This window comes from Diadema setosum, chromosome 14 (genome assembly GCF_964275005.1).
Source record: "Diadema setosum chromosome 14, eeDiaSeto1, whole genome shotgun sequence".
NCBI lineage: Eukaryota > Metazoa > Echinodermata > Echinoidea > Diadematoida > Diadematidae > Diadema > Diadema setosum.
In genome coordinates, this window is record NC_092698.1 from 15,609,342 (window position 1) to 15,624,950 (window position 15,609).

General features: G+C 36.8%; 1 protein-coding gene across 1 annotated transcript; it reads right to left on the reverse strand.

Annotated features, from left to right (window-relative positions):
• Window positions 1-3,233: 3,233 nt before the first annotated feature.
• On the reverse strand, window positions 3,234-11,688 carry LOC140237959 (uncharacterized). The gene is made up of 8 exons (XM_072317889.1): window positions 11,535-11,688; window positions 10,281-10,419; window positions 9,000-9,142; window positions 7,499-7,788; window positions 6,728-6,884; window positions 5,169-5,310; window positions 4,131-4,276; window positions 3,234-3,580 (listed from the first exon to the last, which is right to left on the reverse strand). The coding sequence occupies exons 1-8, from the start codon at window positions 11,674-11,676 to the stop codon at window positions 3,234-3,236; spliced, it is 1,506 nt and encodes a 501-aa protein (XP_072173990.1). The 5' UTR covers window positions 11,677-11,688.
• Window positions 11,689-15,609: the final 3,921 nt, after the last annotated feature.

Sequence of the window (15,609 nt, forward strand, 5' to 3'; positions counted from 1 at the left end):
CCTACCTAATTCTCCAAGAGCCATGCTATTCATAGTACTTTGTGCTAATATCAGCAAATGTTTACAGTATCGAGTATGTAGACTCTTTATAGGTACTAAATTTTCATATACCTAAACTTCACTTCCATAAATTTAACAAGCCGGTCAAACAAATCTAACTAGATATCTACTGGAAGCCGTAACTTTCGAGACTTAATTAACCATTAGACTATACATTGCTCATTTGGCTTGTTCGACTTGTTCAGCTTGAGCGTTTTAAAATCACTTTTATAATTAAACACAATTAGGTAAGTATACTCATCTACAACCTCTAAATTATTCTCTTAAAGGGCTTAAATTTTTCCTTTTGGGAAAATCGTTACTTTTGTTTTACTGACATTCACTTGAAGTAACCACAATTTGCAGTAATCACTAACAGCATTGAGTGCAGACTGCAATTCTTTCTCACTAATTGCTAGGATCAAAAGTATCATCGGCATACATCAATGAGGAGAGGTTTAGAAATACATCTATTCCTTCATCATGTAATACGGCCGACAAATTATTAGGCAGAAAATCAACACCATTATATGCGGAACTTACATTATCTTGAAAATCATTTATGTTTACAACGCAATTAGCAAAGGAGATAGATTTTAACCCGTTGACCTTGTCTCACTCCAATATTACAATTACAAAACTCAGAACGCTCTGAATTGTTGAGAACACACGACTTCAGATTTTGAAAAATATTTCGGATTACGTCCAAAACTTTTACCTGTATATTATGTCTAGCAACTTTTTTAAACATGTTTTCTTATAATTCATAAACGCACAATAAACTCTTTTTCTCTGTGATAAATACAAGTCAATAACTGAGTGCAATACAAATATGTATTGTACAAGTAAAGTATATATGTATGTACATGTATAAGTAAACAGTAGAATAAGTCTCTCTAAATCCTGCCTGTTCTTCCTCGATCGCACGGTTATCATGAAGAAAATTTGTTAATCTATCATTAATTATTGAAGTAAATAATTTGCCAATGCAACTTAATAAAGATATTCTGCGGTAATCATCAGGGTCATTAACAGAACCTTTCTTTTTGTAAATAGGGTGTATCATACTAATCGTCCAATCCGTTGGAATGATTCCGGTATCCAAAACTAAATTAAATCTTTTTTTTTTTTTAGCTTTCACATTCACTAGAGACGCATTGCTGGGTTTTTTTTTATATCATTATTATAATCAACACCAGATGCGTTACAAGCTCTGCTTTTCTGTGGATCAGTCTTTTTCATCGTCATATGATATATTTTTAGTCAACCCTTCAAGGCTTATATGCATTGCTTCTCTTTATTATTCAATAAATCGGTATTTGTTATAGAGAAAACACTCAACTGGGATTCAGGCTACACTTTTTTTTTTCAGATCTTCGGTTCAACGATTAAAAGACAAGCAGAGAGCGAATATATACCAGGCAGGGGCGGATCCAGAAGGTTCGATAATCCGAAACACACTATTCCCTATACCTAAAGTTTCGTTAATCCGAACAATTTTGGCGGTATTCAGAAGGTTCGTTAATCCGAAAATGAAATAGGGTTCGCTATTCCGAAGGTTCCTTAATCCGAAAATGAAACAGGGTTCGTTATTCCGAAGGTTCGTTGATCCGAAAATGAAATAGGGTCCGTAACGAACCTTCGGAATAACGAGCTTTGTTTCATTTTCGGATTAACGAACCTTCGGAATAACAAACCTTATCACATTTTCGGATTAACGTACCTTCGGAATAACGAATCTTCGGAATAACGAACCTTCGGACTAAAGAACCTTCGGAATAACGAACTGCAACCGCTATGTATGATCACTTGGCTTGAGAAAGTCCATGTGAGTGGATGAAAGCTATAATCTAATAGCCGACAAAACTGCTAGAAGCCGTAAACTCCAGGGGGCATTTCATGAAGCAGTTTGGTCGGATATTTTCTGACAAACTGTTACAAGCTGCTGAAATCCTTGCATCTGATTGGCTGGGAGCAAATTTGTCCGACAACTTTGTCGGACAAAATGCTTCATGAAATGCCCCCCTGTTGTACTTGTACATTCTGAATCGTATACTTTGTGAGTCACTGTGTGCCAAACATAATTATTTCTTACAAAACAGTGCTAAAAATATGACTTGTGAAACGTTTGCTTTGTATCATGTTGTGAACTTCTTTTGGACGGAAATAAACTATCATGGAAAAAAAGTGTTACAAATGAGTGAATGAGGTGGAGAGAGATAGAGAGGGGGGGGGGGGGGAGAGAAGCAGACAGAGAGAGAAGAAGAGATATAGAACATTTCAACATAAGGATGTCAAAAAACCGTGAAAGGGGAGTAGAATGTCACAAAAAGTTTAGGACATTGTTCTCAGCCTGTCCTCAGGTGAAATGCTTCTGTTCAAAGTATAGTGTGATAATAGTTTGCTACATAATGATAACGTACATAAGTATCATAGTCTATCATAGATAGGTATCGTTTTGCTTTTTTTTTTTTAAGTGTCGAACCTCCGAGGATCGTTGCCTCTCTTGTGTTAGTCTGATCATTTCTATCGTGTCGTCATTTGTGCTGTCCCAATTTTTTTGTTCCAAACTTTTTGTTGTTGCTTTGATGCCGGTTTTTATCAATATTTTCATGGATTGGATTTTTTTTTTCCACAAGGGACCCACACTCTATACAAGCATTGTCTTTTCAGTGGGTCCCTCCATTTTTCGCACACTGTATATATTGATATTTCACTTTGATTACTTCAGTCTCATTACAATGTATCCTTACCGTAAATTACGCTATCGATATCATTACTGTAAGTTTACAATTATTGTGGTTTATTCTATTCAGTCCACTTTGTTTTGTTTACATGATTTCTGTCACTAAGGGAAGTGAGATCCATATCATTATGTTACTGTCGAATAACTGAAATAAATTTGAATTGAATTTGATTTGAATTGAATCGTGGTATTGCCATAAATCCTCAAGGAATATTGTATACGTATAGAAAAGAATATCAATCTTTTATGTTGATTTAGCCTTTCAACGTTCTAATCTTAACCACTTTCCATTTTTTTAAGGGATGGATGACTAAAATCTACTTCATAGCTGGGATAATTTTATCCCATGCGAGCAGATCACTAGATCAGGTAGTTCGGTCTAAAACGCAATCCAAGACAGGTATAATTCGATTTTGCTGCATGAAGGCGATTAGAACACATTCTTGCACTAATGCTTGTATTTTTCCAACTTTTTGTTGAGGCACTTCGTGACTTCGCAGCAGAAGTAGTACCACTCCATCCCATGGGCCGCTTTGTCCACCTTGTCGGGATGGTAGCAGGCGATTGCTTGGAGAAGGCATTTTTTCGCTGATCCCGATGGCTTTGCGTGGCAAATCATGGCAACGGTGCTGGATTTAGGGGGCCAAGCATCGTAGAGCGTCTGAACGAACATTTCAGTGGACAGGGAAGATGCCGTAAGTGAATTGAGTTTCTTCAGCTTGGGTTTCAGTGACTCCAAAGCCCTAGTCTTCACCTCAGTCTCTTGCTTTTCCCGGTCCAAACGTCTTTGCAGTTCTGCAAGAGAATAGACATTCACGTCGGGAACTTGAAACAAGTTTAACAGCAAACAATTCATGACACACTATCATTCTTTAATCTTCGCCTAGGGGAAAAACTTGAATGTAATGCAGTTGAATAGTGTTGATAAGCACAAGGCAGGCCGTATCTACAACTGTGATATAAATAATGTTAAGGAAATACACTGAGCAAGCGTAAACCAACATCAGCTGAGTACCAAACATTTGTTGCCTTATTCATATGATATACGTACTATATGTGCGTGTGCGTGTGTGTGTGAAGTGCATGGATACTATTTTCAACAACAGTACAATGCGCGACAAGTACAAAGCACAGACCATTAGAAAGAAATGGGTAGAAAACTAACAATACACGTCATTTCGGGGAAGATCTGTACATCAGGAAGGTGTCCTATAATTTCCCCTGGAGATTATCTCATTGTGTCACAATATGTGAGGGAAAAGGGGTTATGAGAAGGAGTCATTTCAAGTGCGTGCATGTAAGCCTATACGGGTCCCATTTCAACGTCAAGGTATCCGATACTCACCTGCTGCCGTAGCCATGCGCTTCTTGACACTTTCCTTACAGGTATCCACATTCTTCCGAAGGGTACGCACGTTTGTCATTACATTTGCTTCTCCGCCACACGTCCTCTCGGCATCATCCAACAAAAGAGAGCATCTCTTCATGTACCTGAAAAACATTGTGACAGGGATCAAAACTTTGAATAGATTCTAGAAAATGCATTTATCTTTTTTTTTTCTGACAAAGTTTCTCATCTTTTGATATGTGTGAGAAACAGACCGGCTTATGTCCATTGTGCTTAATTCAATCGCAGCTCTAAAAACTCTTCTTACGGAAGTGACGATATCATTATTCTCCAAATCTCCCGCTTACCTGCAAAGGTCATTTTAAAGTACAATTTTTAAATATGTTCATCTGATAATTATGTCCAAAAGAGGAAATATGATATGTTTCTTGGTTTGCACTTAAGCAATGACTTCTTCAAAAGGAGATTACTGGCTGTTTCATAGACCAAAAGTATTTCATTCTTAAAAGGATCGTATCTTCACAGAGCAGAACAATAATGCAAGGATGGACTCGCGAAGATATCATCCGTCGTACTGCGTTTTGATTGTCATCGATGTCGCTTTGGCGAGAAATCATTCTACCTTACAAATTCCATAACTTCACTATGACCATTTTCATTATAGTAACGTAACTTTTTTCATTTGATATAAACTTGAACGTGGCTGGAGTTTCCTTGAATGATGAATATGCAATGTAGTAGATGTCCAGAAGGGGTAAATTGACCCCCCTCTGAGTTAACGCAATCTTGCGAAATGTAAGTGAGTGGCCCACGAGACCGACACTGCGCACATTTTCAGAATTACATAAACATACAATGATACATGTACTTTTAACTACACATCTCTTTTCCCCTTTTCATTGGAAGTAACGTATACAATAATGGATACTCTATTAGATGCGGGGGATTTGAAAATCACAGGTTATCATTTGCCATACTGAATTAAATTTAATTCAAATGCATAATGTTGTACAAATGAGCCGTGGCATGATGTACCTTAGACACTCTTCGTAGTCGTCGGTTTGGGATGTTTTCAGGCCAGTGTCATAAGCATATTGGGCGAGTGTCACTTTACCAACCGCTTTAGAATGACAAATCGGCAGGCACTCTACAAATTCTTCCAGTTTGGAAGCCTTGACTGTACATAGGCAGAGAGAAAGTAATGCAAAGTGGAAATGGATTTCAGTTGTACAATGTACACTATTAATATGAACCACAAGAGTAAACCACTTACTTCTTGTGTTTAATCTGGCGTGTGAAAAGTTTTCTTAGTATTGTAGTATAGGGGACATAGATACATTGTTATCTTCTCCTCCAAATATTAGGATGACAAGTGAATTCACACTCCTTATATTTAAACCAAATTAGTCTCAGAAAACATATTTCTTTGATTTTTCAATGATTTCACTAGGATTTGTGAGGTAGAAAAAAGAAATCAAAACATCTATCGTATTACAGCCCTTGGTTCTTCATTTGGTTCATAGTAGCAGATTTTTAAAACCTCAGCATAATCTTAGAAGGTTATACAGAATAGGTTTCTCTCTCAAAATGACAGATTTTGTAAATTCCTTTCGACTTCGTGTAGATTTGACAAACTAATATAAAACATATGCAGTAAAGTCATTAGTTCCAAGTAAATGACGAAGGTTGATGACATTTTGAAGTAAAGTGTCCCAGCACTTGATAGCTTAGAAACAAAATAATGTCTCTCCACTGAAAAAGAATCAAACGTAATAAAATTTTTATCAATATCTGACATACTCGCAGAAAGTGACGATGAATCAACTTGTTTGTATAGTGTATTTCATGTAGCGGATTAGCCGCCACGATTGAACATTCACAACAAGATGACGAATTCGTTTTCATATGACGAGGATGTTTTATCAAGTAAAATTCATGAAGCAACAATATCCCCATCTTTGAAAGCCTGTAAGGGTAAGTAAATACAACTTTGCAGCGCTAAAGTCATTTTTATGTGAAGTTTATGATATATTCTTTTTTATTTTTTCTATTTCATTTTACTAGAGGGAATAAAGTAGACAATGCTTGTTATGTCAAAATGTGAAATGTGACAACTATCTTATTTTTGTTTATGTTTTAATGAAAGTTCAATGCCCTTCTAAATTAATTGCAATACTCTGTATACTGTTTATGTTAGTTTCAGCACAGATAGGCTTTCCAATTTAACATCATAAATTTAGCACGATCAGCGCATTAAAAAAGTACATCGGTCTCATATCTGGAAACTGGCTGCCTTTACAGCAACTCGTTCAAACTAAAAGCGTCGAGAGTAATACTTTTCCCAACTAACATGAGCACATAAATGGCCTCTAATCATACAAAAATATGATAGATAGATTGCCTATTTTCTGTTCTCCTTTTATGTCACGGACTAAAATAATGCGCCCAAAGTGTCAAACTCAAAATTTGAAGCGTATATTAAAGTGCACAAAGTAATGAACAAAATCTGTGATTAATGTCTGTCTACATTTAAAATAGGTCCTATTACCACATCAATAATTCAGTAAGCATGATAAAAAAAAAAATCCTCTCACCCTTGACCGTCATGCGAGATATCCAGGACCGAAATTCTTGAAGACAATTCTCGATGCACTTGTCAAGGTGGCTTTTCCATGCCAAAGATTTGCATTTCCCCTTCGAGAATGCTCGAGCAAAATACTTTGCAGCATCTATGAAGTCATTTTCAATACCCTGCAGAAAGTGTTATGATGTGAATAGTTGAACAAGGAATAAATATCTGTAAGTAGATATCTGCACTTTCATTTTTGTAAAAATATACAGGTGCAACATATACAACACTGTACCACGTTACCCATTGAAGGCAAAAGACAAACTACCAAATAAGATAATTGGGCAGAAGAGTACAAGACATCGTTTTTCCCAAATATTGAAATTTTAAAGCTTTTGAGCTTTAATTCTGCCCAACTCAAGGGATGTTTCGAGATTCTTTTCGAGAATTTTCCAGATTTCATGATTTTAGTATGATTTTCGGAGGTTTACCTATTTTGTTTTTAAAATTCTACATATCTGCTCGCCCTTATATATCTAAACTTGAAGGCTGATTTTCTCGCAACGGTTTTGTGGCATTACAAAATATACAAAGGGAATTGTGAAAATACCATAACAAAGATATTATAAATATAACTTTATACACACACATGTATAATACATATACATACATACATACATACATATAGCTATGCCAAGGTACCTACGCAGCCGTACTTCTGTTCATCCAAGACGATAACGAAGGGAACGCATAACATTAGTAGAGTGTTTTGAAAGACAGCTCTGTGTTAGCCTACCTTATCCCCGCTTGGATGGTTGCCGTGTTCTCGGTATAGGGTGGCCAGTTTCAGGAAAGTCACGGCGACGTTCTTGGCCGCCGAAACACCTTCCTCGTCGGTGCAAGCCAACTGGCAGGCCTCCTTGTAAAGTTCCAGGGCTTTTTTGAGGCAGCGGACCCTTTGTTGCGACCCAGCCCCATGGTCATCAGCTGACCTGAAAAGCCCATTCCCCAAAGTCCTTTTCTCCACTGATGCCGAGACGGGACGAGGAGGGGCAGTGGCTCTGGCAGATGATGTCGTGGTTTCGCCTAAAAGCCGTAACGTTATGAAGATGCCATATAATCTTGTTTCTTCTCAATTTTCATGTTTTTCATTTTCTTCTTAAAGACATTATTTACAACTTGCAGATGAAACAAAACCCCAGCTTTAGTGCTTCAAAATAGTTCCGAAATGTGAGTTAGGGATAGAAACCACCAATGTACAATTTTGAATCTGTGTAACCAATGTTAAGTTTTGTTAAATATACAAAATGTGAACAATAGTTATGATGAAAATGTTTCTACACTAATCAGTCTACAGGTATGGTTTATGGAGAAAAAATAGTGATATCTCCTTATATTTTAGGCTTTATTGCGAAATTTTATATGGCAGCATGTTCTGTGGTACATCTGACCTACACACATACAGAAAATATGATATCTTGAACATTTTTGAATCACTGCTCCCAATGGTAAACAGTACCTTTAACACTTAGTGGAAAATTGAGCAAAGAAAATGGGATTCCATCAGGATCCCATTTTCTTTGCTCAATTTCCACTAATAAATGATATTCATTTCTGGTCAGTTTCCATTTGTTTGCGTGTAACACTTTAAAAAGGGATCGTATAGTTTTGGTTGAGACCTAATTTCAGGTTTCTAACATTTCTTGGTAAGATAATGAGAAACCTCTTATGAAATATGAAAGAGAGTGTAATTGCAAAAGGAATTCAACATTCATTTGATGATAATTGGTTTTGAAATGGCTGAGATATCCAAAACAGAGCGATTCTGATAAAAGGTGGGACCCACCTTTTATTGCGGTCGCTTTGTTTTACTTTGTTTTTGGATGTTTCAGCCATTCCAAAACCGATTTCCAAAACCGATTTTACTCAAATAAACTTTGAATTCCTCTTAAAATGGTATGCTCTGTACTATTTCATAAGTGTTTTCTTGGTGTCTCGCAAAAAGTTAAAAGTCCAATTCTCATCTCCACCAATACTGTACCATCCCTTTAAGTAGGAGAATTCATACAAGGGTTAACGTATAAGTATATCAATCCTAATTAGACTAAACATCGTCCCATGCACGACGGCTGAATATTATGACACACGTGCCGTTCATACCGATCCGTTGAGTTTGTCACAAAATAACAGAATGTTGAATTTTGGATTCACCAACGACCCTTCCGATCAAAATACTGTCTTGTGTTGTGTGTGGGTTACATTTCACTGTTAGGTAAGCGTCGTATCTAAGAAATAACCTGCTGACTTGGTCAGTCGCCTCTTGACTATTTTTTTACAGGCATTCACGGCCTTCCGAAGGCTAGGTAAGGCTGTTTCCTCAGCTAATCCATCGTACAAGCTCTCGGCATTGTCCAGCACACTTAAACATTTCGCCATGTACCTGAAACGCATTGTGAAAATGATCACAGATGTAAGTAGAAACTACATGAAAACTGATAATAATTGGAACTTTTAACATTTATCATCAATAAAAATTGGTAGACGCCTCTGAAACTTAAGGCTTGGCAATTGCTACACCTTTCAATGATCTGCAGACTTTTTTTGTGTTTTTTTTTATAACGAACAAGATTCTCAAGGCAATAATATTATGATGGCATGTGCTCCAATTTAGCTTGTAGTCTACGATTCGTTGAAAAGAGTTAGGACTACGGAGAGTTAACTTTTATAGGAGCATGGAAAGAAAGATAATATCAATATGATTTCGACCAAATAATGAAAAGTGATGGAAGTTAAACGTGTGTACAGTTCTGGTTGAGGTGAGGATCTAGCTTTTAACGTTTTGCGAGATATTTAGAAACCACTCTATGAGATTCTAAGGGGTATCAATAGTTTATTGGACGAAAATCGGTTTTGAAATGGCTGGGATATCCAAAAACAAGGTAAAACAAAGAGATCCTAATAAAAGGCGTGGCCTGTCGCCTTTTATTATTATCACTCTTTTGGGGATATCTCGGCCATTTGAAAACCAATTTTCATCAAGTAAACGTTGAATCCTTCTTAAAATAACATGCTCTTTCATATTTCATAAGAGGTTTGTCATATAAATTATCTCACTTAGGAATGTTATAAACCTGAATCCCCACCTCAACCAGTACTGTACAGTCCCTTTAAGATTGGTATGATTATTTTTAGTATAAATTTATCTGTTATATGGATTATCACTGCTATTTAAGGACGACCGTGAAAGTAGTAATATCGCGACGAAAACTATAGTCATTAATTTGTTTAAGTTTGATGTTTCCAACATTCCCCCAAAAGAACTATTGTCAGTCCTAGTGAATGGTAAAAGAATGAATACTTTTTTCAGTTATGACAGGGATTATGTTTTTAGCCACCACCCTCCCCCCCCCAAAAAAAGGTGTTGATGATAGCAATACACATATTGACAGACTATCAACAAAACTGACCAGTAAACAGTTACATGCTATGAAACCTACCAGTAAACTAGTAATCACTGAGTATCACAAAATGTTCAAACTCTGGAAATGACCATGAGAGATTAGCATAGGACCACATACCGTAGGCATTCCTCTCCATCAGTTTCGGCTTTTTCAAAGCCGGTTTCGTAGAGACCCAAAGCCAAAAACTCTTCAGCTCTTGCTTTGGCTCTACAGTTCGGCAGGCGTTCTTGAAAAGCATCCAGTCTATACGTAATGTCTGAAAGTAAAATAACATGCAGGGAGTGAGTAGATTTCAGTTTTATATCTCTCCCAAACTTTCATGCGTGGTAAAAAATACCCCTGAGCTGAATATTTTCAGAGTTGTTGCTAAATGAATCGTCTTAATTTCGTGTATTAAGTAATGTGATCCGTGCTTACTTCCGACCATTGCACAGGGGTATTGAATAGACCAATTTGCTGTCTTATAACTTGGATCCTAAACGGCAATTCCAATCTCTTTATTTGCAGCTTTGAAGGTGGTACACAAAAATTTAAACACACTTAACGCATTCCGTATCGTGTCAATCAAACATACTACAATCCTTATAAATGCCAGGGTGAGGTCAATGGATCAACTTACCAAGCGTCTAGTACGGATGCAATAAGCCATCTTACAATAAGCTCATGTGCGCATTAACAAACCTAAGCCGTTTCTGTTTTATCACTATAGGTTAGGTACTTTACTCGTTTTCAAAGCGGCATAATGCATTAGTAAGGTAAGCTTGCCCGATGTAAGTCTGAAAAATTCATGTTCAAACAAAGATTGAACATGCATGGTTGATAGACACTGCGGCAGGCATGTGGTTCATTGTTTTGTATTTAATGCATTAATAACCCATTTCTACCTGATATTGCCATGTGCTTGCAAGCATCATTTGTAAAGATAAGGCCTACATGAATAATCATTACATCACGGATGCTTATCACAGGGAATTTGAAAACCAACATGCCTGACTTGTTATACAAATGGCATTTTCTGCTCATGTTCAGAGTGGAAATTTGAATTGGCTTATCAAGTAAGGTTGTTCGTATGATCAGATTATCAAGGAGGGAATATGGGACTGTTAACTAGTAGCAAAATTGAATTACATTGATATTAGAGCGAATATTTGTACGTTTTATAGTGTATATGAGGTTGTCAACAGTCTGAAAAAAACCCCAACAACCAATAATTATCCAAATTTCAGCGATCAGTGAAATCCAGTTCGCTCATAAATGATTTAAAGGAGTACATTACCTGTCAGTAAATAAAGGAAATAACGACAACCGTTTCTTCAATGAAAGATTGACAGACAACTCACGAAATATTTTTGTTTCAACTCATTCCTGTACCTTTAAGTGTAATCTGAGTATGATTCAGATCTAAATATTCACTAACGCAGCTTTCTAAGCATTCTTCTAGATGGTTGCCCCAAGCCGAGCTTTTGCAGTTTTTCTTGGAATATGCCTTTGCGAAGTACTCAGCAGCCTCCATGAAATGATCTTCAATAACCTGCAGAAAGTATCGAGATACAAATAGGCAAAGAATTAATGGACTTCCGGTCCCGGCGACAGCATGGAGTGAACACCTTCCACATTGCTCCCGTGAAAAGGGATCACAAAAGCTTAATTTTCAGTCCTTCGTCTTAAAATGAGCCAAGAGAACGTGAATAAAGGAATGAGGAGTCAACGCAAGGAGTATGGTCTGAGATCTAGATCTGCAAAGAAAGATAAGGACAGAAATATGGCAGAAAGTGACAGCGAAGAAGCACGTGGCTCAGACGAGCATGCAGCGAAGAGTATACATACTAGCAAGGGAAGGAGAGAACAGACAAGGAGGCGTGCTGAGGGCGAGCAGCGTGATGGAGATCTACGCGACATGATTCGCGAGCTTTCAATACAGCTCAATGCCAAGCTCGACTCGTTCAAGACGGACATAACAGATATCAAGAAATCTGTAAGCAACATTGAAGTCGCTGTTCAAGATAATTCTAACAGAATTATGACCTTGGAAAACGAAAGAATCCCACACCTGCAGAAAGAGATCGATAGACTAGAGCGAGAATTTGAAAACGAGCTACTTGCAGCAGAGATTCATGAGAGACAGCACAATCTCCAAAAGGGATCGTATAGTTTTGGTCGAGACCTGATTTCAGGTTTCTAACATTTTTTGGTGAGATAATGAGAAAACTCTTATGAAATATGAAAGAGCATGTAATTCTATGAGGAATTCAACATTTATTTGATGAAAATTGGTTCTTGAAATGGCTGAGATATCCAAAAAAGAGCAATTGTAATAAAGTGTGGGACCCACACTTTATTGCGATCGCTTTGTTTTACTTTGTTTTTGATTGTTTCAGTCATTCCAAACCCGATTTTCATCAAATTAACTTTGAATACCTCTTAAAATGGTATGCTCTGTACTATATCATAAGTGTTTTCTTGGTATCTCGCAAAAATTTAAAAGCCCAATTCTCATCTCCACCAATACTGTACCATTCCTCTAATATATGGTGTGCAAACTAGGCCTAACGAGGATGAAGAAGACATTGCAAAGGAGAAGATTGCTCTGTTTGTGAACAAGCCTACAAGTGATGCTGAAATAAAGAGCATGCAATTCGCAATTATCCACAGACTACCTCGTCGACACGATACATCAGTTTCTAAAGGAGATACGGCCCCAGATGCTATCATTATGAGGTTCGTCAAGTTTGCTGACAGGGAGAATGTTCTATGCCTTCTATGCGTACAATTCATCCCAGAACAGACGGAAGAAAAGAGGTACAGCTGATGCCAGTGCTGATACTGCTGCTGGAGCTACACCCGCTATTTCGCGTTTCCATTCGTACAGATTTGCCGCGAAAGATGAAGATAAAGAGAAGTCAGCTGGCCTCTAGGGCATATGAGGTGAGGAAGCAGGGATTTCTAACCAGGATCAGGGTGATCGGTACGGATGTCATTCTTCAAAGAAAAAAAAAACACACAAGTGGTGCAGATGACTGGGAAAGATTCAAGGAGCAATAGTTATGTCAGGAGGAAAAGAGAAGAATCACTCAGGTTCATAGTAAGAAGTAGAAAGACTGAAAGGATTTACAAAAGAAAGGAGTATACGATTTGTATAAAGCTCTCATAAAAAAAGTGATCCCCATAGGGGTGGCATAGTGTTGCACTTTGAACTGGAAGCAAAATTGTATTGTTTGTCTAGACCTCTAGTGCAGTTTTGTGTATGTTGCGTTTTTGTAATGTACTTAATGTAGTCTTGTGTTTGTGTAAAAAAAATTAAAAAAAAAACCCTACAAAGCATTTACATATGGATTTCATTTCTCTCCACATTGCTGTAATGTGTCTGAGGTGTACGAAGAATTCTGTAATGAACACTAATGATATTAGGTATGAGTAGTAGAGGTATCGAAATATTGTCGTTAAACTGTCGTGGACTTGGAGAGGGCTGTAAAAGAAGAGATTTTTTTTTGACTTTTTGAAAAAGAAAGATGCAATTTTTTTTTTTGTCTCCAAGACACTCATTTTGTTTCTGAATTAGAAGAGGACACATTGAAGGAGTGGGAAGGCAGATGTTTCTTTTCGTGTAAATCACATAACTCAAGGGGATTCGCAGTATTATTTGATAAAAATACTCAATTTGATATCAAAAGAGTAAAGTGTGATATCGAAGGAAATTTTGTAGCCCTTAGTATTCAATGCTGTTTTCTAGATTTTTCTTTGATTGTACTGTATGGGCCGAATAGTGATCATCCCGAATTCTATAGATGCATAGAAAATATTTTATTGGATTTCGATGATCCTCATAAACTCTTTGTGGTGATTGGCATTTGGTCTAGAGTATGGAATTAGATACCTTCAATTATCTTAGACTTGGTAATAGGAAAGCTAGGGAAAAGGTTCTTGAGATTTAAAAAAAAAATGATTTTGGTTTGGTGGATCCATGGCGCCAACTTCACCTCGGTACGAAATCTGGCGACAGCCAACACCACTGAAGCAAAGTAGATTGGATTTCTTTTTGATGTCATCAGAGATATTCTCTTTGGTTAGGAAATGTGAAATTGATTTGGGATATCGAATTGACCGTTCAATGATCAGCCTTGACATTTTATGTGTTGGATAAATGTTATGAGAAATTCAGTTATTGGAAGTTTAATAATGCACTTTTGAAAGAATCTGAATTTGTTGACCTTATTAAGGAGAAGGTAAAGGAGGTTACTTTACAGTATCTTGATTTTGGTTGTCTTGATGGTAACAGTTAGAAAATGTCAGTAAAGGTGATTATAAATTTGTTATTGATGACCAGTTGTTTTTTGACACACTGTTGATGAAACTGAGAAGAGTGTCAATTCTGTATGCTATTAGACAGAAGAAAACGGTAGAAAGAGTAGAAAATGATCTTGCTAACGAGATAGTTGAATTAGAAAGATTTTTAGATCAAAATATAAACACCAGAGAAAATATAGGTAATATTTAGTCATTGAGAGAAGAACTGGAACAATTTAGACAACAAAAAATTTGAAAGGGCAGCAAGCAGGCTACGACTGCAAGAAATGCAATTTGGAGAAAAACCAACAAACTATTTTCTGAATGTGGAAAAACAAAGGATAGTATAAAAAAAAATGTAAAATTGATCAATGATAATGATACAGTATTGCAAAATCAAGAAGACATAATGAAAGAAATTGTTTCATATTATGAACATTTGTATAGATTTTATGCAAACTGTGATGCAGAAGAACTTTTTTTTTTCGGATAACACTTGATAACACTACTTCCTAGGGGTGATAAAGTGAGACATTTTATCAAAAACTGGAGACCAATTTTGTAGTTAAATGTTGTTTATAAGATACTCTCAAGTTGTATCGCCAGTAGACTCAAAACTGTATTAAATCGTATCATTCATGTTAACCAAACAGGTGTTTTGAAGGGACGATTTATTGGTGAAAACAGAATTTCATATGATATACTTGCCTATACTGAAAGGGAAAAGGTCCCCGGGATGATTTTATTAATTGATTTCGAAAAGGCTTTTGACAGTGTCTCTCACCACTTTCTGTTTAAAACCCTTTCTTTCTATAAGTTTGGTAATTCTTTCATTCGGTGGATAAATTTACTGTACAATGATGTCTATTCTAGTGTTCTAGTCAATTCATATGTAACACGCAGATTTCGCATAGTAAAGGGGATGAAGGCAAGAAGACCCACTATCCCCCTATACTACTTGTTTTTGTAATGCGTAGAAATTCTTTGGATGTTAATTCGGAATTCGCACCTGGTGAAAGGAATCTTTGTCGGCGCGAAGGAATTTAAGATCCTTCAGTATGCAGATGACACAGCACTATTTTTAGATGGTACAAATGTTAGTTTCCGCAGTGCTCTACATATTTTTGGATTCATTTGGAAAATGTAGTGGGCTGAAGATCAA